Source organism: Mesoplodon densirostris, chromosome 10 (assembly GCF_025265405.1).
Source record: "Mesoplodon densirostris isolate mMesDen1 chromosome 10, mMesDen1 primary haplotype, whole genome shotgun sequence".
Taxonomy (NCBI): Eukaryota; Metazoa; Chordata; class Mammalia; order Artiodactyla; family Ziphiidae; genus Mesoplodon; species Mesoplodon densirostris.
This window is the reverse complement of record NC_082670.1, coordinates 70,107,880-70,129,882: the sequence shown is the minus strand read 5'-3', so window position 1 is coordinate 70,129,882 and position 22,003 is coordinate 70,107,880. Positions and strand designations below refer to the sequence as shown.

At 50.2% G+C, this 22,003-nt stretch overlaps 3 protein-coding genes across 3 annotated transcripts; 1 reads left to right on the top strand and 2 right to left on the bottom strand.

Annotated features, from left to right (window-relative positions):
- Nucleotides 1-2,676: 2,676 nt before the first annotated feature.
- LOC132496876 (cathelicidin-6-like) lies at nt 2,677-4,814 on the bottom strand. The gene is given in 5 exon segments (XM_060109561.1): nt 2,677-2,778; nt 3,388-3,459; nt 3,586-3,693; nt 4,328-4,655; nt 4,657-4,814. Coding segments are annotated over 5 exon segments (768 nt in total).
- A 7,884-nt stretch (nt 4,815-12,698) lies between these two features.
- LOC132497947 (zinc finger protein 124-like) lies at nt 12,699-13,403 on the top strand. Its single transcript, XM_060111479.1, has 2 exons — nt 12,699-12,971; nt 13,308-13,403. The coding sequence occupies exons 1-2, from the start codon at nt 12,699-12,701 to the stop codon at nt 13,401-13,403; spliced, it is 369 nt and encodes a 122-aa protein (XP_059967462.1).
- A 5,517-nt stretch (nt 13,404-18,920) lies between these two features.
- Nucleotides 18,921-21,061, bottom strand: LOC132496889 (cathelicidin-5-like). The gene is given in 5 exon segments (XM_060109576.1): nt 18,921-19,022; nt 19,626-19,697; nt 19,839-19,946; nt 20,574-20,968; nt 20,971-21,061. Coding segments are annotated over 5 exon segments (768 nt in total).
- Between the last annotated feature and the right edge of the window lie 942 nt (nt 21,062-22,003).

The following is a 22,003-nucleotide window of genomic DNA, read 5'->3' as shown; positions in this document are numbered from 1 at the left end:
TCTGGTTGTGGTGCATGGGCTTCTCAGTGCAGCGGCCTCTCTTGTGGAGCACGGGCTCTAGGATGCGGGCTTCAGTAGTTGTGTCTCACAGGCCCTAGAGCGGAGGCTCACTAGCTGTGGCACACAGACCTAGTTGCTCCGCAGCATGTGGGATCCTCCTGGACCAAGACTCGAACACGTGTCCCCTGCATTGGCAGGCGGATTCTTAACCACTGCGCCACCGGGGAAGGGGAAGCCCCTACAGTATATATGTTATAGTTCAATTTTCTGAGTTTCAAATTCTGGCAAAACTAACCTAAGGGTTTCAAAGTCAGGGTCATGGTTATGGGGAAGGGGTAGCAACTGGAAGGGAGATAAGATTTCTAGGTGCATTACACAAATGTATACATATAGCAAAAACTCCACAAGACGTACACTTACCATTAGTGCACATTTGACATGTACATAGAATATTTCAACTCCCTGGGCCTCGTGGGTTCCTGTCCTACCCTGACCACTTTGTAAAAATCCTCAATGCCCCTTGGCTTACAGCACCACGCCCACCCCACTCCCCTCCTGCACCACCACCCTGGACGCCTCGGGCTCTTCTCTCTTCTCTCCACATCAGGCCCCGCACCTGACCCACCGGGGACGAGTGGATGAACTCTGCACAGCTCCACCACCATCACAGGCCACGTTCCCTAGAAGCAGGGCCTCAGCTGGGAAGTGAGAGGCATCTGATTTATTGAGGGGTGTTGTCAGGAGGAGGGAGGCGGAGGGGAGCAGGAGAGGGCAGAGGAAGGAGCTGAGCAGGGACGTGCTCTACCCTGAGACGAGCTTCAGCCTCACCCACAAAAGCCTGGAGCCCCTGCTTTAGGACTGACTGAGGCAGGGGCTGAGCTTTGATGTCCCCTCATAGTCAGTCCCCATCCACAGGCTGAGGGCAGAGGGGACACAACCCCCCAGGCATCTCCTGGGAGGCTATGAAGGCAGCTGTGAAGGGGGCACCTGTGAGCCATTAGCATCTGTATTGCACATTTCAAACAGCTGGGGGACAGGGGGCAGCCACCCAGTGAGGGGGATCTGGGCAGGGCACTCACAGCACCTACTGCCCAGTGCCCCACCCAGGGAAACTGGCATTTCATGCCCCTGGGATATCATAACCAATGTGGTCAAAACTGAACTGTCACCTCCCCCCACACTCATCTCATACGTACACCAGGACACTGATCAGTCCATGATCACTGTCTCAGAACCCACCGCCTGCATTGTCCAGCCTGTCAGGGAATCAACCTGCCTTATCGTCTCTGCAGAGACTCCATCCCAGTCTGCCCCACACTCTGCCAGCCTCTTGGGCAACCCTCCCATTCTCTCTTCTCTCTTCTCCCCTTGGCCACTGCCCTGGGGGGACACCCCCTTGCTGGGCCCCTCAGGATTCACCCCTCATGAACACAGACACACATACACACACACTCACACACTGAAGCCAGTGATGGTTAAGATGGACACGGATCTGCTCATTCATGTTAAAACCATCACTTGCTCCCTAGTGCCCTTTAGTACCTGGGTCTGTCCATCTCTCCACTCCTACCCGACCCCACCACTTGCATGCCTGCCTAGAGCACTGAGCAGAGTGTCACTCCTCACTCTACCTTGCCGGAGCACCCTCATCTCCCCCATACTGGGCTCAGATCCCCTCCTTTGCACGTCCATAACACTGTGGACATCACTCCCCAATGGAACTCACCATCCAGAGTTTTACTTTCAAGGAAAATTGACAAGCCAAGGGTACCATGGCCTGAGACCCAGTGCCATTCATAAAAGGGTCTGTCACCTTCTCACAAAGGTAAGAGGTGTCTAACGGTCAAAGAGCAGACCCTCTTACCAGTCAATCACTTTTGAAGGCGCTGACAAGGCCTGCAGACCTCCCAGCCAGGGGCCAATTACATATCCCGTCTCAAGGGCTGAGATGAAAAACAGTTTTTAAAAAAACATTGTAAATTAACTATACTTCAATAAAATTTTTTTTAATAAAAAAATATATATATTCAATTTTTTTTTGTTGTCAGTGTTCATTTAGGCATGTTCATGGCCTGGTCCACGGCACAGGAGGGACCTGAGAATGGAGACAATGTCCTAGACCTCTTGGCCCCACTGCCTCACAACATGCCCTTCTGGAAAGAACAACCATTCTTGTATTTTGATGTTTATTTTATTTTATTTTTTGCGGTATGCGGGCCTCTCACTGTTGTGGCCTCTCCCGTTGCGGAGCACAGGCTCTGGACGCACAGGCTCAGCGGCCATGGCTCACGGGCCCAGCCACTCCACAGCATGTGGGATCCTCCCGGACCGGGGCACGAACCCGTGTCCCCTGCATTGGCAGGCAGACTCTCAACCACTGCGCCACCAGGGAAGCCCCATTCTTGTATTTTGCATGTGCAATCACATACATACACAGAAAAACACACACTCTCACAGACCGACAGACAGACAGACAGACAGACACACACACACACACACACACAGGCACATATAGGAGACCTCCCATAGTTAAGGATTTGGTCCCAGTAAGTGGGAGGAGACGAGACAAGTGAAATTAAATAATGGCGGAATTTGCTTTCAGAATATTTTATTTTTCAGAGTCCAGAAACTTGAGCCAAGGCAGACACCTGTAGGATTCTTCCATGGGCCCACAATTTACCCAAAATAGTGGATTAGCGGGCCAGCTATCGGACCAATTTTCCTCCAAGTTTTTTGGATCTTCTTACGCAGCCGCTTAAATCTCCCAACACTCTGCAGCTGTGAACCAGGAAGAACCAGGTTACTTGTGGGGAATGGACCCAGGGGTAACACAAGACTGCTCCCCACCTGGACACCCCTTTCCAGGACCACACCAGGAGACTTGGGGCCCCAGTTTGCCCTCTAGCTATGACATTTGGAGCACAAGGTTGAATCCCTACACCCACAGACAGATGAGGAAACTGGGGTCCACAGACAGCAAGGGGATTCCCAGGGTCACAAGCCTATCCCAGCAAAGCTGGACGGGAGTAGGGACTGAAAGCACATTACTCTAGTCAGTGCCTCTCAGGATTCAGCACAGTCAGAATCCCCTGGAGGCCTTGTGAAAATGCAAATGGCTGGGCCCCACCCCAGAGTTTGATTCGGGAGGTCTGGGTGCGGCCTGGGAATCTGCCTTTCTGTCAGGTTCCTGGGTGGGGACCCCACTTAGAGAACCACAGCTCTAAGGGATGGCAGAGCCAGTCCTGGAGTCCTGGGGCTCAGGTGAGGGAGGGGCCAGGGTAAGAGGGTCTTTCTCTGCCCTGGATGGGGCAGCGGGTAATTGGTCTAAAGGGTGTTACACAGTCCAACCCCCCCAGCAACCCCTGCAGCTCAGAAGGGGCCACTCACCTCTTCACAGGTGATGTTCATTTGGCCCTTGACCTGGTCCAGAGTGACTGTCCCCACACACTGTTTCACCAGCTGGAAGGGGAGGCTTGGGTCAAACTGGAGCCACCAGGCCATAACCTCCCAGCCTCACACCAGGGGCTGGAAATGGTCCCCAAGCTCCTGTTCAGCTCCCAGGGAGCCCCCAGCCCCCAGCCTCACCCCATTCTCCTTGAAGTCACACTGCTCCGGGGGCTGCTGCGATGTCCTGGGGCACACGGTCTCCTTCACCGTGAAGCTTACAGGCTTCGGGGTGTCTGGGTCGCCATCCTGGTCAAGGATCAAAGTAAGGAGACTGGGCTCGGGCTCACGCTTCCTTCTCTGATCTGTCTCCCTGCCCCTCACCTAGACGGCAGCCTCTCCAGCCCCTCCTGTGTGCCTGGCCCCTGGCTTGGTGCTGGGTGCACAGGGAAGGGGACAGAGCCCACTCCTGGCCTAACAGGCACACAGAGAGCAGGAGCGGAACTCACACCAGCTCTGATGAGAGCACCTACACCTCTGAGGGGCTGAGGAAGTCAGGGATCACCTGCAGGGAAAGACCTTGTTACTGGAACCTCGAGACTGAGCAGAGCCCTCCCTGGTAGGGAGACAACGAGGAGCAGAGGGACTTTAGCAGGGAGGCCACATTGCAGAGCCAGTGACCACCCTCTATCGCTGGAGCTCCCAGAAGGCCCTTAAGCCTGAACAGGGTGTACACGGCGCCTGTTCCCACAGCAGAGATGCTAAGGCAGGAAGCCTCATGCTGCGAGGGGACCCAGCTCTGGGAAGGTTTCCTGGAAGAGGTGGGAGCCCACCTAGAGGGAGAAGTGCCTCCCTGACAGGAGGTACAGCCTGAGCAGAGGTGGTGACAGTGTGGCCAGGGCTGGCAGGAGACAGCCCCCTCCCCAGGGTCCTCCTGACTCACGGCCTTGGGAGGCGGGTCCAGCTCCAGGAGGCGGAAGAGATTAGCTTCTGAGGACCACTCGTTGAGGCGATCCACAGCATGAAGCACAGCTTCCCTGTAGCTGAGGGTCTGGGCGCTGGCCGAGGGCATCACTAGTCCCAGCAGCAGTACCCACAGTGACCACCGCCCCTGGGTGCACAGAGGAAGAGGACACAGGGTGAGGCTGGCCCTCTGGGTCTCCATGGTCCCCAAGTCGGCCTCCTCCCAGCATGCAGGACCCTCCTTTATGCTCAACCAGGAGCCTTTCTGACCTGCCCCATCCCTGGCTACCTCCAGGGTGTTGGCCGGGCTTTCTTCAGCCCCTGCGTTGCCTCACAGAATTGCTGGGCAGTGGGAGCGGGAAGCCTCCTGTGGAAGGTGAAGAAATGGTTTCTCCATCTCCCTGACAACGTCTTGGCCTCTCCTGGGGCCCACGGGGAGTGTCATAGGCAGGGTTGCTCAAGAGCATTGAGTCCTCCAGGAGAGGGAGGACCAGGCTCTGTCTTACATCCCCTCTGCCTCCACACTCTGGCCTCCTCAGGATCAGGGTAAAGGAGTGTATTCAGCACAAACCTCCAACTCCAGGCACTGCCTGGAGCCCAAGAGGCACTCAGTTAAAGTTTGATGAATGAAGGACTGTACCAATTCCTTCTAGAGTCTTATCCGCCCAGCCTGTCCCTAGGCAGACTTCAACCTCCACCATCCTGTCTTCTGGGTCCTGCCCTCAGCCAGTCAGGGACTTGGCTCCATCTGTCTCCTGTCCTGGATTCATCCCCACTGTTTTCCGGGTTAAAAAGTTCTCCACAGGTCCCCACCAGACATGTCCTGTTCCCCTGACCCCTCCTCAACCAAGCATGGGAGCGGTCATCTGCAATGGGACCCCAATTCAGTGCTACCTCTCACACTCAAGGCCACTGCAGGCTGGCCAGTCCTCACTAGATCCAAATTCACATTCAAGCCTTGTCTTCGACTATACAGACTCTAGAGACGCCTCTGTCCTCCTGAAATGGCCCTTGACTGATTGTCCCCTGCTGCCACTCTCCTGGGTGCCCTCCTGCCTCCCCCGTGGCTCCTGCTCGGTCTCCTCCAAGGACCCTCCTCCTAAAAGGCAGGGCTGGCACAGGTGCATCCGGGCTGCTTCTCCTCGCAGTCCTCACATATTCCTGGGGACACCCCTTCTCAAGACACCAGTTATCAAGGACACACATCACTGGTCTGTATCTCTGAGCTCAAGACTCCCATGAGTGCCCCTGGTTGTCCGCACTGGGCTATTGGCTGCTGTTGGCTGGGTGCCGCCTCAGGAGCCCTGAGCTGAAAGGCTGGGAGCCCCACCTGCTCCTTCTTCCTCCTGAGGACACTCCCTCTGGCCTCCCACCAGCCCTGCCCAGCTCCTACCACCGTCTTCTCTCCTCTCAAGCGTAGCCACAGCCTCCAGACTCCACTTTCTCTGGTTCCAGGCTCTCCCCAGACCACTGTCTGCCCTCCACACCATTGCCTAGGGGCTCATGCCAAGCACTGATTTGGCCATTTCCCCCGCTGCCTTGAGGCAGGGGCATCGGGGTCTGGGTCCTGATGCTCCCTGCTGTCCTCAGCCCCTGCCCTGCAGGCCTCAGGTGTCAGGCTGCCCCATCCACCTCAACCACTCAGACAGCACTGAGCCCCCTGCTCTTCCCCATCTCTGCACCTGGTCCCTCTGCTTGCCCTGCCCTTCTGCCTGGGGAAGGCTTCCCTGACCTCCACAGAAATGGCACCTCCTCCTCTTGGCTCCCACAGCCTCAGGAAGTCTCTTCTGATTTGACCCCAAGTGGCTCCCTGTCCAGTGCTGTGGATCAGACACCAGGCTGGGGGGGTCAGTGTGGGAGGTGGTGAGAACACAGCTGGAAAGATCATGGGCCAAAGCAATAGAGGGGCTACAGGCCAAGAAGGAGATTCTTGTACAGTTTTCTGGAGGAATGACCATGTGGTTGTGAGGTCTGGGGTAGCTCCTGGACTCAGCCTGCCTGCGGGACTCTTGGGGGCACGGCCAGGGCACCTCAGAAGGTGGCAACCAGGAAAGATGGCGCTGGTTGCATACTCAGCCTTGGAGAAGGAAGGAGAGGTGGGCTTCTTTGCAACCTGGTTTCACATTCCAGGTGTTGCCCCAGTGGCCTCTTGGTCAAACTGTGTCCTTTCCCCAAGTCAAGGGAGGAAAAGAAGGTGATTACAGTAGAAAATAGTTAGCAATACACATGGTTAGTGGGTGTCTGTAATCCTCCCTTTGCTTTCCTGCCTCTGCACCATTGCATTTCCTAAACCTTAGGACTGAGGTCCCCTTCCCCATCCTTCCACGGGGACAGGCAACCGGTTGTTCAAGGACAAGGTCTGATAAAGGAGTCAACCCTGGGAAAGAGCTTGGGAGCAACTGGCCTATAACTGATGCTCCATAAAGAGCAGCTGTTAGTATCAAGAGGCCAGAAAGCCATCCCCAGGGCTACCCAGGGACGTCCCCAGGGCTACCTCCAGACATGCTCACTTGGAGAAGCCTGGCACAGTGCAAGCCATTATCAGTCCTTAGACTCTGGAGTCAGGCCGACGTGTGTTTGAATTCTCGGTTTGCCTCTCACCAGCTGTGACTTCCTTGCAAAATACTCTGCTCTGGTGGAACTCTCAGCAGCAAGGGAGAGTAAACCCAGCTACAATGACCTCAGAGAAACCCACGTGGCTCCATTTTCCTGCAGTTCTCTCTCCAGGCTCTTGCTTAGAGAGAGAGAGAGAGAGAGAGAGAAGCAGGGGGAGAGGGAAGCGGGGGGCGGGGGGCGGGTGGATAAAGGAGCAGCATCAAGAGAGGGAGGATCTCTGAGGCCACAGTAGCTGTGCCCTGAGATGGTCAGGCTGGGCCCTGGGCACTCTCCCCACGCCCCCTCCTAACCCAACAGAGGACACACCAGCCAAGAGATGGGAGCAGAGGCTCCTACAGAGGCTGCTGCAAGAGTGTGGTCACCACCTCATCCCCAACCTGGAGCTCCCACCTTTCCCAGCTCCCCTCTATTTCCCCGCCCGGTCTGGTTGAGCCAGCCATCCTTTCCCATCATGCTCTGCACTTAAAACCCCCAACTGGACAAAGCACAGCCTCACCTGTGTTTAGACACATCCTCATCCCGGCCCCAGAGCCCAGGACTTCCAGGCAAACAGAGCAGAGTGGTTAAGAGAAGGAGCAGGGCCAGGGCTGAGTGCCCTGGCTTCTGGTCCCCCGGTCCCAGCCTCTATCCAACCTGCTGACCACCTATGTCAACTTAAACCAGACTTTCACCAGCTGCCCCTCCTTCTCTTTGTCTGTAAAATGGAAGATTTCTTACAGTTGCACAGAAGGCCCTCCTTTCCCCCATGGAGAAATTCCTCCCATCTGAAATTGGAGGTGAGGGTCAGAGACTCTGAACAGCAGGCCCTTGTTCATGCACAGGTGTAAACAGATGTCTCTGAGGCTGAGCAGCTGCAGTGGCACAGCCCACACATTTGCCTTTAACTTAGCTTATTCAGCCTTGAAGGATCAGGCATCTTTAGGAACGTGGTTGGACCAAAGTCCCCAGGAAGCTCTGACACAGACCCCACATCTGAGAGAGCCACATCTGGAACATGACCTGCCACGTTTCCCTCTAGATGTTTCACTCCAAATACCCCGTTTACCTCTTCTCTGGGAAATAGTCATTTTGTTGGTGTTTTCATTTTTCACCTTTCCCATGATAGGGGTGTTTCTCTGTTAGGCTCTTAACATCCACTAATGACCAATAACAAGCTAGTGACGCCTCCTGAATGGGCAGTAGTGTCCCATTCCAGGCTGCATAGTTCTCAGTCCCCCACATTGTCATTGGAAAGGCTCTTTAGGACAAATTGGCCTGAGCGGGAGGCAGTCTGTACAGCCTGCTGGTTGCTTTCTTTAAGCACTATGCGTCCACAGCTCTTTAGCTGGCGTGTAGTGATCTCCTGGCCCGTCCACCCCTCTCTTCTAAACTGCTTTGCTGCCACCATGTGGCTGCGCAGGGGAGCCTGGAGGACTCCCACTGTGCGCTTGTCCCAATGTCACCATCCTAAGTGTGGCTTTTCCCTGGTGGCAGCGCCCCTCACAGTCAGAGGTAGTGGTCATCCTAAAACCTCTATCTCCACAGCCATTCAGCAAGATCATCTACCTGACTGTGTGCAATGTCCACCAAATGAAACAACATAGATGAATTTAAAGGACATGGTAAGGCCAGTGTTGGCTGAAACGGCACCTTTTAAAAAAATATATATCTTTATTAACTGCATTATAGTTGGATTAAGTCACTTTTTTTTTTCCCCACACCGAATGGCATGCGGAACTTCCCTGACCAGGGATCAAACCCGTGCCCGCTGCTTTGGAAGAGCAGAGTCTTAACCACTGGACCACCAGGGAAGTCCTGAAGCGGCACGTTTGTAACCTAAAAAAGACAGCCTGAAGCACCACCCTTGTCTGGAGAGAAGTGGTCAAAATCTCATTAGGAGTGCATAGGGTCAGAGCTCCGTGGAGTGTGGCTTTTTCTACTACAAGACCAAAAAGGGCCAGGTTTTAATAGGCATTTCAAGTTTGGCACAGGGGTATTCCTAGTACCAGGAGCATCAAGTTCGTTACTTTGTAAAAGGCAGCAATTTCACTTTGATGCTGGAGGGATTCAGTTTTATGGATTCACCCTCATGGTGTCAAGAAACTTGAAACTTGAAACTAGCCTCTGAGTGTTGTTATTTTTCAGTCACTCCCGCACTGTTGATAACACACAAGGCAGAGGCATCAGATGGAAACCTTTGGCTTCCCAACCAACAAAACATCACCTACATGTGAAAACACTGGACACTGTTGTCAGTGCATTGTGGGAAGCTCCTTCTACTCCATGTTGAAGTGATATATTATTGAATACAGATGTAATTAATTACAGATGTATTCTGTAAACTTTAGGCCAATCACATAAAAATATTTAAACAGAAGTATAAATAGTAGGCCAAAAGCAGACATAAAGAAGAATCATTGGGCTTCCCTGGTGGTGCAGTGGTTGAGAATCTGCCTGCCAATGCGGGAGACACGGGTTCGAGCCCTGGTCTGGGAAGATCCCACATGCCGCAGAGCAACTGGGCCCGTGAGCCACAGTTACTGAGTCTGCGCGTCTGGAGCCTGTGCTCCGCAAAAAGAGAGGCCGCGATAGTGAGAGGTCTGCGCACTGCGATGAAGAGCGGCCCCCGCTTGCCACAACTAGAGAAAGCCCTCGCACAGAAACGAAGACCCAACACAGCCATAAATAAATAAATAAATATTTAAAAATCTGTTATAATAAAAAAAAAGAATCATAAAAACAATTCAGAAGGGGAATTCCCTGGCAGTCCGGTGGTTAGGGCCCCGGGTTTGATCCCTGGTCAGGGAACTAAAATCCCACAAGCCAGAATCTTAAAAATAAATAAATAAATAATTTTTTTAAATCAAAAGAAGGCAGAAAAAGGGGGAAAAATAAGGTACCAATTGAATGTATAAAAGAGCTTTGAGATATGAGGCTATAATCCAGATGTGTCAGTGATTACATTATGTAAGTAGCCCTGTGTTAACCAGGTTTTCTACTTTCTGTTTCTGATGTTTTCACATCCCCTCCCAGGGTTAGCAGATGCCTAGAGACAGCAGACTCTCTCCCTCAGCTCGCCTTTCACATGCAAACTGACCAGCACCCCACCCCACCCTCTCTGCTGCTGAGACTCTAAGCCACTGTCCTAATCGCCCCAGGGTCAGGCATCAACAACTTGGGCAGCCCCTACACCCCAGCCCCAGCTCACTGAAATTACTCAAGCTAGCCGATCCTAAACCTGGTCAGCCTCACCCTCAAGCCTTGTCCATTCCTTCCCTGGAGAACATCACACGGGCTTCCCCGCAGTGCCCCGCCCTGGCTCTCTGCCTGTCACTGTCCTCTCCTGTGGGCCAGCACGACCCGCTCCTACCCCCCAGGAACTGTGAGCAACAAACTCACTCTGCACCGGCGATGGGCTCCCGATCTGGTGATCTGACCACAGCTGAATAAAACCCAAACCCTGGGGACATAGGAACCACTGAGAGAGACAGAGACAGAGACAGAGAGGGAGGAAGAGAGAGGGAGGGAAAGAGAAAGAGAGAAACAAACAATTTAGGCAAAATGTAGGTGACCCTGGGAATAGAGAATATGAAAGTTTTAAGTACTATTTTTGATATTTTCCATAAGTTCAAAATTATTGCCAAATAAAATGTCTTTTTTAATTTTAAAGACACAACATTGAGGGAATTCCCTAACGGTCCAGTGGTTAGGACTCTACGTTTCCACTGCAGGGAGCATGGGTTAAATCCCTTTTTGGGAACTAAGATCCAGCAAGCCGCTTGGTGCAGCCAAAAAAAAAAAAAAAAAAAGATACAACATTGAGTAATAAGATAAGCATTATATTCTATTTGTAACTTGCTTCTACTTTCAATCAAATTCTTCCCCCATAGCTGCCCCCTTCCCTTGGGAATAATGAGTCAATAAAACACTATTTCTGTTTATGCTGCTTAAAGTAAATTTTAATGAGTATAAATATAACTTTTGGAGATTAAAGTGAATGCATAAAATTTTCATTTACATAAATTACACACAAACACACTGCCACAAATGCCCATAGAACCACACTGATACATACACCCTTATAATCACATATAAGCCTGTACACCCACAGTTACACCACCCCTGCACAGCCATATATACACATACACACCCCTGAACTACACACACACACACACACACACTTTATACACTCCTCTTACACACACATCCGCACACATGCAAACTCAGTCCACCCTCATAAACTTCACACATACCCACACACACCCAGACACATCCCCCGAACACATTTCAGACACCCAGACACCTACACACACACCAACAAACTCACACCCACACTTCTCCTATACAACCTCACATCACAAAAATTACACTCAAATACATAGCCACAAACACCCCACACATACCATATATATTACACATACACAAGCAAACACACCTGTGCCCGCACCAACACCCTCACAAATACACTTCAAAACACCTCACACATGACACACACCTTGACACCTTAACAAGCAACAGCCTCTTTCCACATACACACAAACACACACACAAACTTTTTTAGAAAAAAAAATTCAGAAGGATGTGGAAATGCTCCAGATTAAAGGAGGCTAATAGAAAGTCACAAATTCCTGACACACCTGACCCTAGGCTGAATCCTATACCGTAGGTGACAAAATGCTGTAAACTAAAGCACATTATTTTATCAACTGACACAATGGAACTGGGCCAGCATGTAGGAAAAAATGTTGTATCCATGTAAATGTACATACTTGATAATTGCTCTGTAGTTATATAAGAGGCTACCCTTTGTCTCAAGAAATACAAATGGAGTTATTTAAGGGTAAACAGCCAGCTCTATCACCTCAGCTTTAAATAACTTCTCTGTGTCTCCATTTCCTTGTCTAACACAAAACAATTCTATGTAAAAGCTAGCTCTCAGCTAGGACAATTCCTTTGTCTTAGCACAAAACAATTCTATGTAATAGCTAGTTCTCAGTTCTACTGACAAAAATTTATGGCACCAGTGTTCTGGAGAGGTGTGATTTTAGTCTTAACAAAATCTCATTCAATAGAGATGAAATCCAGTCAAAACAGGAGGGAGAGGATGAAGTACCCCAGGGGAACCCCAGCTCCTAGTCCTCTGCCTGACAAGACACCAGGGCAGGGAAAACCCCAGGCACTGCCTTCAAAGTCACCATGAGGCCTCCCGCTTACCCTGCAGTACCCACAGATGGCCAGCGGGGGCGATTTCAGAGCAGCTCCAGCAAGTGCCCACTGTCCCCAGACAGAAGCAGCATTTATTTCCCTGCCAGGGTGGCTGCCCTGCTACCAGGAAAACCACTTCCCCAGGACCGACTTATCCATTAGGCACAGTGGCACACTGCCTAGGGACCATGATACTTTTGGGGCCCACAAAATTTTTTTTTTTTTTTTTTTTTTTTTTTGCTGTATGCGGGCCTCTCACTGCTGTGGCCTCTCCCGTTGCGGAGCACAGGCTCCGGACACACAGGCTCCGCGGCCATGGCTCGCGGGCCCAGCCGCTCCGCGGCATGTGGGATCCTCCGGGATCGGGGCACGAACCCGTGTCCCCTGCATCGGCAGGCGGACTCTCAACCACTGCGCCACCAGGGAAGCCCCCACAAAATATTTTTAAATAATTTTTTTTTTACAATGAGAAGAATGAATATATAATGAATATATAATACAGAGCGCAGGAGGTCGCATGTCTTGTCTGGTTCACTGGCCTGTTAACTCTCATGTACCTTCTGTTGCTCTGTGTTCTGCACTGGTCCTTGGAGTCGTTAGGAGGGACTCAGACAGACCCAGGAAACCTCAAAATGGACTCATTGGCCTTTGAGGATGTGGCTGTGAACTTCACCCTGGAGGAGTGGGTTTTACTGGATTCCTCACAGAGGAAGCTCTACAGAGATGCGATGCGGGAAAACTTCCAGAACCTGGTCTCAGTAGAAAGAAAACAGGAAGATCATGACATTGAAGATCAGTACAAAAACCAGGGGAGAAAATTAAGAAGTCCTATGGTAGAGAGACTCTCTGAAAGTAAAGACAGTAGTTCCTATGGAGAAAACTTCACCCTTATTCCAACTCTCAATCTGAAGAAGAAAACTCCTGGTTTAAAACCATGAAAATGCGTCATTCATCCTTTAATAGACACATGAAATGTCACATTGAAGACAAACCAAGAGAGTATCAAAAGTACCGGGAGAAGGTATATAAATGTAAAGAATGTGGGAAAGCGTTCATTTCTCCTAGTTCTCTTAGAACACATGAAAGAAGTCACACTGGGGAGAAACCCTATGAATGTGAACAATGTGGAAAAGTCTTTCAATATCAAAAATCCTTCCAACTACACAAAAGAACTCACACAGGAGAGAAAGCCTATGAGTGTAAGGAATGTGGGAAAGCCTTCACGTGGGAAACAACTTTTCGAAAACACATGGTAACACGCACTGGAGATTTACCTTATAAATGTCAGAAATGTGAGAAAGCATTCATTTATCCCAGTTGTCTTCGAATGTATAAAAGCAGTCACAATGGAGAGAAACGCTATCAATGTAAACAATGTGGAAAAGCCTTTAAAAGTCCTGAAACTATTCAAGTACATGAAAGAATTCACAGAGGAGAGAAACTCTGTGAATGTAAGCAGTGTGGTAAAGCCTTCAATCATTTCAGTTTCTAACAGCTACACAGAAGACATCACACAAGAGAGACACCATATGTGCATAAAATATGTCCTAAAGTATTGAATACTGCCCGATCTCTTTGAAGTCATGAAAGAATCCGCATCAGAGAAAAACTATGAATGTAAGGAATGTGGGAAAGCCTTCACATGGAAAATAACCCTTCAGAAACACATGATAACACACACTGGAGATGGACCTTATAAATATAAAGAATGTGAGAGAGTATTCATTAATCCCAGTTCTCTTAAAATACATGAGAGGATTCACACTGGAGAGAAACAATATCAATGTGAACAATGTGGTAAAAGTTATAGATATCCAGTGGTTTTGAAAATACATTAAAGGACCCATACTTAAGGAAAACCCTATGAATGTAAAAATGAAGGGAAAACCTTCACTTCCACATATGTTCAAGTGCATGAAAGAATTCACACTGGACAGAAACCCTATCAATGACAGGAATGTGGGAAATCCTTCATTTGTCTCTCAGTCCTTCAAAGACCTGAGACTGCACACTGGACAGAAATCATATAAAATGTGGTGAATGTGGGAATGACTCTTCTGATCTTAGTAGTTTATGAAACCATAAAAGGATTTATTAGATAAAACCTTGTTTGTGAACAGCCTGGGAAACACTTCAATTGACCAATATCATTGCATGTAAAAACTCCCATGGAGAAGATAAATGTAAGTAACATGAGATAACTTGATGGAAAGTAATCTATGCCTAATGTTCCAGAAAACCTTCAATATGAAAGAGTTGCGTTTTGTTGTTGTTGTTTTGCAGTACGCAGGCGTCTCACTGATGTGGCCTCTCCCGTTGCGGAGCACAGGCTCCGGACGCGCAGGCTCAGTGGCCATGGCTCACGGGCCTAGCCATTCCGCAGCATGTGGGATCTTCCCAGACCGGTGCACGAACCCGAGTCCCCTGCATCAGAAGGTGGACTCTCAACCACTGCGCCACCAGGGAAGCCCAAAAGAGCTGTTTTTACTTTTATTTATTATTATTATTTTTTTGCTGGCTGTGCAGCATGCAGGGGATCTTAGTTCCCCAACCAGGGATCAAACCCGTGCCCCGTGCAGTGGAAGCGTAGAGTCTTAACCACTGGACTGCCAGTGAAGCCCAGAAAGAGTTGTTTTAAAAGTTTATAGGACTTCGTGGTGGTGCAGTGGTTAAGAATCTGCCTGCCAATACTACAGGGTACACAGGTTCGAGCCCTGGTCCTAGAAGATCCCACATGCCTCAGAGCAACTAAGCCTGTGTGCCACAACTACTGACCCTGTGCTCTAGAGCCCACAAGCTACGACTACTGAGCCAGTGTGCCACAACTACTGAAGATCATGTGCCTAGAGCCCATGCACCGCAACAAGGGAAACTGCCAAAATGAGAAGCCCATGCACCGCACGAAAAGTAGCCCCGGCTCGTGGCAACTAGAGAAAGCCCATGCACAGCAGTGAAGACCCAATGCAACCAACCAAAAAAAAAAGTTTATAAATATGCTGTGTTTACTCAGGATCTTTCTTCAAGGGTATCCTTCAATGGTGGATTTCTACTAATTTCACAAATGAATATTAATGTGAATTAATTCTGTAAATTGTCTTTCAACAATAGTACATAACATTTAAAGGTAGTGATTTTTCCTTTAATCAGATAGTTATTTTGTTCTATTTACTTTTGAAGCCTGTTGGATCCATGGATGAATTTAAGTGTATTTCTAGTATGCAGTGAGGCTTAAATTTTTTTAATGTTCTATTCATTCTCTGTTAATGGGCCATTGAAAAATGGCAGTTTGGTATTTGTTGGGATTTTCCTAGTAGTTTTGTGTGGCAGTTCCTGGATATATAATCTATTGTATATATTGTACCCTTTTTACTAAGAAAGATCCTCTTTGGTGGTGGTACGTATAGGAGCCTTTTCCCATTTTCCATTCTATTAAACACTTGGAATAAATTTCATGTATGACTAGGATGTCAAAGAGTATACTGTTATGTAAATTATGATTTTTCCTATTTGCTTTTTGTGTTTCCTTCTGACTGGTATTTGTTGAATAGACTGTGAGACTTGTGATAATACAAAAAATCTGGAGTTGGAGATATCTTGCCTGTGAGTCATATTAGGACCTAGACTTTCCAGAATCTATCCCCTCTGTGGTTCCATGTTAGCATTCACCAACAGCTCACCTGTGTGCAATTTTAAAGCAGATGCAGAGAAGACATTCTTCAGATCATGGAGCCCGCACACTGGGAAAGAGGCAGATACATAGGAGCTTCAAGGAGACCATCTCCCAGCTTATTTTCCAGATTCTGTGTCCTTGTAGTGAAGAGTGTCCTCAACACCACTAACAAATGTTAGATTTCCATTTTTATAGACATGTAGTCTCCACTGATATCTTCACAGTTTACACATCAAAGATCCATCAGAGTTTAAATTTTTTCTGTAAGGCCTCTTGTGTCCAATTTGAAAGTTATTTCAGTATTTTACGGTTGGAAATATTCTCTGATTCCACTCCTCTCTGGATTATATCTTTATAGTGTCTAATATGTGTAGGAAACACTTTATGTTGTTAATAATACTAGTAAGTATGTGCTCCTGACTCCCCACGACATTCACAATGGTGCCGATAATAAGAATGACATGAAAAAAAAAAAAAAAGAATGACATAGGAGTTTGTTTCTCTGCTGCACTGTTCAGTGGCATCGGTGATCCATTGTTTCCATGTGACAATAAGCACCTCCTTCTGTCAAGATGGCTGTGGGTGTTTCCTGTTGCTTGTAGCTGAATATAATCCCCCAATATGTTTTTTATTGTATTTTATTTTACATGATTAAAACTGTTTGAGTATTTTGTGAAACAGTAGTTTTTGTAGTCTTTTCAAATATTTTACCAACTCTTTTTGAAGCTTTCATTAGCTAACAAATGTTGTTTTTCATTTCCTCAAAGAATATATTAAAGTACCCATTTTATGTATGAATATTCAGGAAAATATATATATATAATATAAAATGCAGCCTTGATTATATCCATCTTTACATGAATGCAGTTATAAAATGTAATTTTTAATACTTTTCTGTGGATGGATGGGTCCACGAAGGTGAAAGTGCCTAGGGCCCATGAAAGTGACAATGTAGCCCACTGTCTCCCCTGCCAGTGTCCTACCCTGCTCTGGCTGGGGTGGCACAGAGGCAGAGTGACACACAGGAGAACAGGGGGCTGCAAGTAGGACCCCAGGAACCAGGGCAGCCCTCACCCTCGGGCTGAGGCTAGAGAGACCATGGGGGCCGAGGGACGAGACTTCTGGGCTCTGACTGGCAGGGGCATTGCTGAGTCAGAGCACAGGCGGTCTGGTGGGTACCCCGTCCTACTGTGCCAGCTGCTACCTTCTAATGGCCACATGGGAAAGGCTAGTGCAGAGGGGCCAGGTTGGTGCCCTCAGGGAAGTCCGCTGTGTGCACAGACTGCACTTAATTCATCTCCTCCTGCTCTGATGGGGATTCCAAGTGTCTCTCTGGGTCCCTGCACTGACAGACGAGCCGGCACTGTGCCCTGAGACTAACACACTCTAACTTTGGTCTCCTTGACTCTCTCACCCTCTGAGATTCACATTCGGCCCCTATGAGGTCCTTGAACTTCCTTCTCTACCTAAATGACAGACCAACCCCTTAAAGGAGATGATGTTGTTCCCAATTACAGATAGAGAGACAGAGGCCCAGAAAGATCAATTCTCCTGCTCAGGGCCACACAGGCAGGAGAGCAATTACATTCAGATATCTAGACCCCTCAGAATTCTCTCCCTCTGCCCCACTGAGACTGACCTGGAGTGCCCTGTCCCGTCTCGGGAGCCCCCAGACTAACTCCTGAGACCTCACTGGTGGGGCTCAAGGGCAGGGTCCACAAGGACCTTGCCTGATTACAGCCCAGATTCCCTCCTTGGCACAGCAGGGGTCTGGGGGATGGAGAAGCCCCTCCTTGTCCTCACTCATTCCCTCCCTCTTCCTTACCTCTTGCTCTCCTCCACTCGCTGTGTGTGGCTTCTGTGCTGCCCCCCACTGAAGTTAGTGGCCTTCACATCTGCACAAACAATAGGAAAATATTAAGAGTCATCTCCCTGGGCCTCGTGGGTTCCTGTCCTACCCTGACCACTTTGTAAAAATCCTCAATGTCCCTTGGCTTACAGCACCACGCCCACCCCACTCCCCTCCTGCACCACCACCCTGGATGCCTCAGGCTCTTCTCTCTTCTCTCCACATCAGGCCCCGCACCTGACCCACCTGGGACGAGTGGAAGAACTCTGCACAGCTCCACCACCATCACAGGCCACGTTCCCTAGAAGCAGGGCCTCAGCTGGGAAGTGAGAGGCATCTGATTTATTGAGGGGTGTTGTCAGGAGGAGGGAGGCGGAGGGGAGCAGGAGAGGGCAGAGGAAGGAGCTGAGCAGGGACGTGCTCTACCCTGAGACGAGCTTCAGCCTCACCCACAAAAGCCTGGAGCCCCTGCTTTAGGACTGACTGAGGCAGGGGCTGGGCTTTGATGTCCCCTCATAGTCAGTCCCCATCCACAGGCTGAGGGCAGAGGGGACACAACCCCCCAGGCATCTCCTGGGAGGCTATGAAGGCAGCTGTGAAGGGGGCACCTGTGAGCCATTAGCATCTGTATTGCACATTTCAAACAGCTGGGGGACAGGGGGCAGCCACCCAGTGAGGGGGATCTGGGCAGGGCACTCACAGCACCTGCTGCCCAGTGCCCCACCCAGGGAAACTGGCATTTCATGCCCCTGGGATATCATAACCAATGTGGTCAAAACTGAACTGTCACCTCCCCCCACACTCATCTCATATCTACACCAGGACTCTGACCAGCCCATGATCACATTCTCGGAACCCACCCCTCGCATTGTTCAACCTGTCAGGGGGTCAACCTTCCTCAGCCCCTCTTCATTGACTCCATCCCAGTCAGCCCCACACTCTCTCAGCTTCTGGGACAACCCTCCTTCTATTCTCCCTTCCCTCCTCTCCCCTTGGCCATTGCCCTGGGGTGACACGTCCTTGCTGGGCTCCCTGATGATTCACCCCTCGTGAATACACACACACACACACACACACACACACACACACAAGAGGCTACCCAGAGTTAAGGACTCAGTCCTGGTAAGTGGGAGGAGGGGAGACAAATGAAATTGAGGCCTGGAGTAAGTTGCTTTCACAAGAATTTATTTCTCGGGGTCCAGAAGTCTGAACCAGGGCAGGCAGACTCTTTGGACTTTTCCCTGGGCTGACAATTCACCCAATTAATCTGATTATTGGGACAATAATTGGGCCATACTTCTTCCAACCTCTTAGTATCTTCCTACCCAGGCTTCGCAGTCCCCCAACACTCTGGGGCTATGCAACAGGAAGAAACAAGTTACTATGGAAAATGGGCCCAGCGTAAGACCAGAATCCTCCCCACGTGGACATCCCCACTAACTGGGTGACTTCAGGAGACTTTGGGCCCCAGTTCACTTTCTGGCTGTGACCTTTGGAGCATGTGGTTGAAACCCTACACCCACAGACAGATGAGGAAACTGGGGTCCACAGATGGTAAGGGGTTTCCCAGGGTCACAAGCCCATCCCATCAAAGCTGGACGGGAGTAGGGGCTAAAGGCACATTACTCTAGTCAGTGCCTCTCAGAATTCAGCAGTAAGAATCCCCTGGAGGCCTGGTGAAAATACAAATGGCTGGGACCCAGCCCAGAGTCTGATTCAGGAGGTCTAAGTGGGGCCTGGGAATCTGCCTTTCTGTCAAGTTCCCAGGTGGGACCCCACTTAGAGAACCACTGCTCTAAGGGATGGCAGAGCCAGTCCTGGAGACCTGGGGCTTGGGTGAGGGAGGGGCCAGGTAGGAGGACCTTTCTCTGCCCTGGAAGGGGCAGTGGGTATTTGGTCCAAAGGATGTTCCACAACCCACCCTGTTATTAGCTCCACAACACAGAATGGGCCACTCACCACAGTGCAAGTGATATCGAAGTTGTCCCTGATCTGAGCCAGGGTGACTGTCCCCACACACTCTTTCACCAGCTGTGAGGGGAAGTTCGAGTTCAACCTGAACCCCCAGACCATTGCCTCCCAGTCTCAGCCCAGGGGCTGGAAATCTTCCCCGAAGACCCCTATTCAGCTCCCTGGGAAGCATCCACCAGCACTCTAAGCCTCCAGCCTCACTCCATTCTCCTTGAAGTCACACTGCTCTGGGGGCTGCTGGGTCATCCTGGGGCACCCAGTCTCCTTCACCGTGAAGCTCACAGGCTTTGGGGTGTCCAGGTTCTCATCCTGGTCAAGGATCAAAGTGGGGTGACTGGGCTCAAGCTCATGCTTCCTCCTCTGATCTGTCTCCCTGCCCCTCACCTAGACGGCAGCCTCTCCAGCCCCTCCTGTGTGCCTGGCCCTGGGCTTGGTGCTGTGTGCACAGGAGAAGGGGACAGAGCCCACTCCTGGACTCATGGGCACACAGAGAGCAGGAGCGGACCTCAGACTAGCTCTGATGAGAACACCTTCCCCACGGAGGGGCTGAGGCAAGTCAGGGACCACCTGCAGGGAAACACCTTGTCACTGGAACCTCCAAGCTGAGCAGAGCCCTCCCTGGTAGGGAGACAATGAGGAACAGAAGGGACTTAAAGCAGGGAAGTCACATCACAGACCGAGTAACCGCCCCCCCATCCCTGGAGCTCCCAGAAAGCCCTGGAGCCCAGGGCACCTGTTCCCACAGTAGAGATGCTAAGGCAGGAAGCTCTCATGCTAGGAGGGGACCCAGCTCTGGGAAGGTTTCCTGGAAGAGGTGGGAGCCCACCTAGAGGGAGAAGTGCCTTCCTGACAGGAGGTAGAGCCTGAGCAGAGGGGGTGACAGCGTGGCCAGGGCTGGCGGGAGAAAGCCCCCTTCCCAGGCCCCTCCTGACTCACGGTCTTGGGAGGCAGGTCCAGCTCCAGGAGGAGGTAGAGATTAGCTTCTAAGGACCACTTGTTGAGCTGATCCAAAGCACGAAACACAGCTTCCCTGTAGCTGAGGGCCTGGGTGCTGACCGAGGGCACCACTAGTCCCAGCAGCAGTAGCCACAGTAACCACTGCCCCAGGGCGAGGCTGGCCCTCTGACTCTCCATGGTCCCCAAATCGGCCTCCTCCCAGCATGCAGGACCGTCCTTTATGCCCCTCCTGGGCCTGTTGCAACGGCCCAACCACGTGTCTTCCTGACCTGCCCCATCCCTGATCTCCTCCCCGGCTGTGAGCTGGACTTGCCTCAGCCCCTCCTGTTGCCTCACGGGATTGCTGGGCAGTGGGCGAGGGAAGCCTCCTGTGAAGTTGAAGAAATGGTTTCTCCATCTCCCTGACAACGTCTTGGCCTCTCCTGGGGCCCACGGGGAGTGTCATAGGCAGGGTTGCTCAAGAGCATTGAGTCCTCCAGGAGAGGGAGGACCAGGCTCTGTCTTACGTCCCCTCTGCCTCCACACTCTGGCCTCCTCAGGAATGGGGTAAAGGAGTGTATTCAGCACTCAATCTCCTCCTCTAGGCACTGTCTGGCAGAGAGTAGTCATCAGTTAATGTTGGTGAGTGGATGACTGTACCAGCTCCTTCTAGAGCCTTACACACCTAGCCAAACCCTAGGCAGACAGTCAACCCCACACCATCTTGTCTTCTGGGCCCAGCCCTCAACCAGTCAGGGGCCTGGCTCCATTTGTCCCCTCTCCTGGATTCTTCTCCACTGACTTTCTCACTCTAAAAATGTCCCATCCCAAGTCCCTGCCAGCAGTGGCCTATTACCCTGGCCCCTCCCAACCAAGCCTCAAGAATAGTAGAATTTTAAAAGTTCAATCTGGGATTCCTTATGAAAAGTTCCAGCAAAGCAGACTTAAAGGAGCCTATATGGTCAGTCACTTTTTCTTGCTGAACTCATAAATAATCAGGCCAATTTTATTGAAACTAGACTTAATTTGCAAGCAAATTAGTCTTATGCTGGTTATCTTTGATAAAAATGGGGGTAACTTTAGACAGAAAAATTATGTTTCAGTCAAAAATTTAATATGTACTTGAGGATATTAAATACTAGCTCTGTTCATTGTCATTGAGGTTTTGTTGTCTACTTATAAACTGGTCTGGATACTGATTTCTCCTCATTTCCTCTAATATCTGGCTACAACTCTCCAAACTAATGTTTCTAATTTTTCTCCCATCCTCCTGACTTGGAATCATTGAGAACTAAAACTGCCCTTTTCCTGAAGCTATGCAGGCTAAAATAGGACAACTTAATATAAATATCAGAGAAATCACCATAACAGCTCATATATGGGCAATCTTCAAGTCTGTTGCTGTGTGAGCCACTCAGAAGCATCACCAG

Bases quoted from the DNA above. Each gene is read 5' to 3' on its own strand.
- LOC132497947 (XM_060111479.1), top strand. From the start codon at position 12,699: ATGTACCTTCTGTTGCTCTGTGTTCTGCACTGGTCCTTGGAGTCGTTA. The intron at 12,972-13,307 runs AGTCCTATGGTA...AATCCTTCCAAC, and splicing joins ACCAGGGGAGAAAATTAAGA to TACACAAAAGAACTCACACA.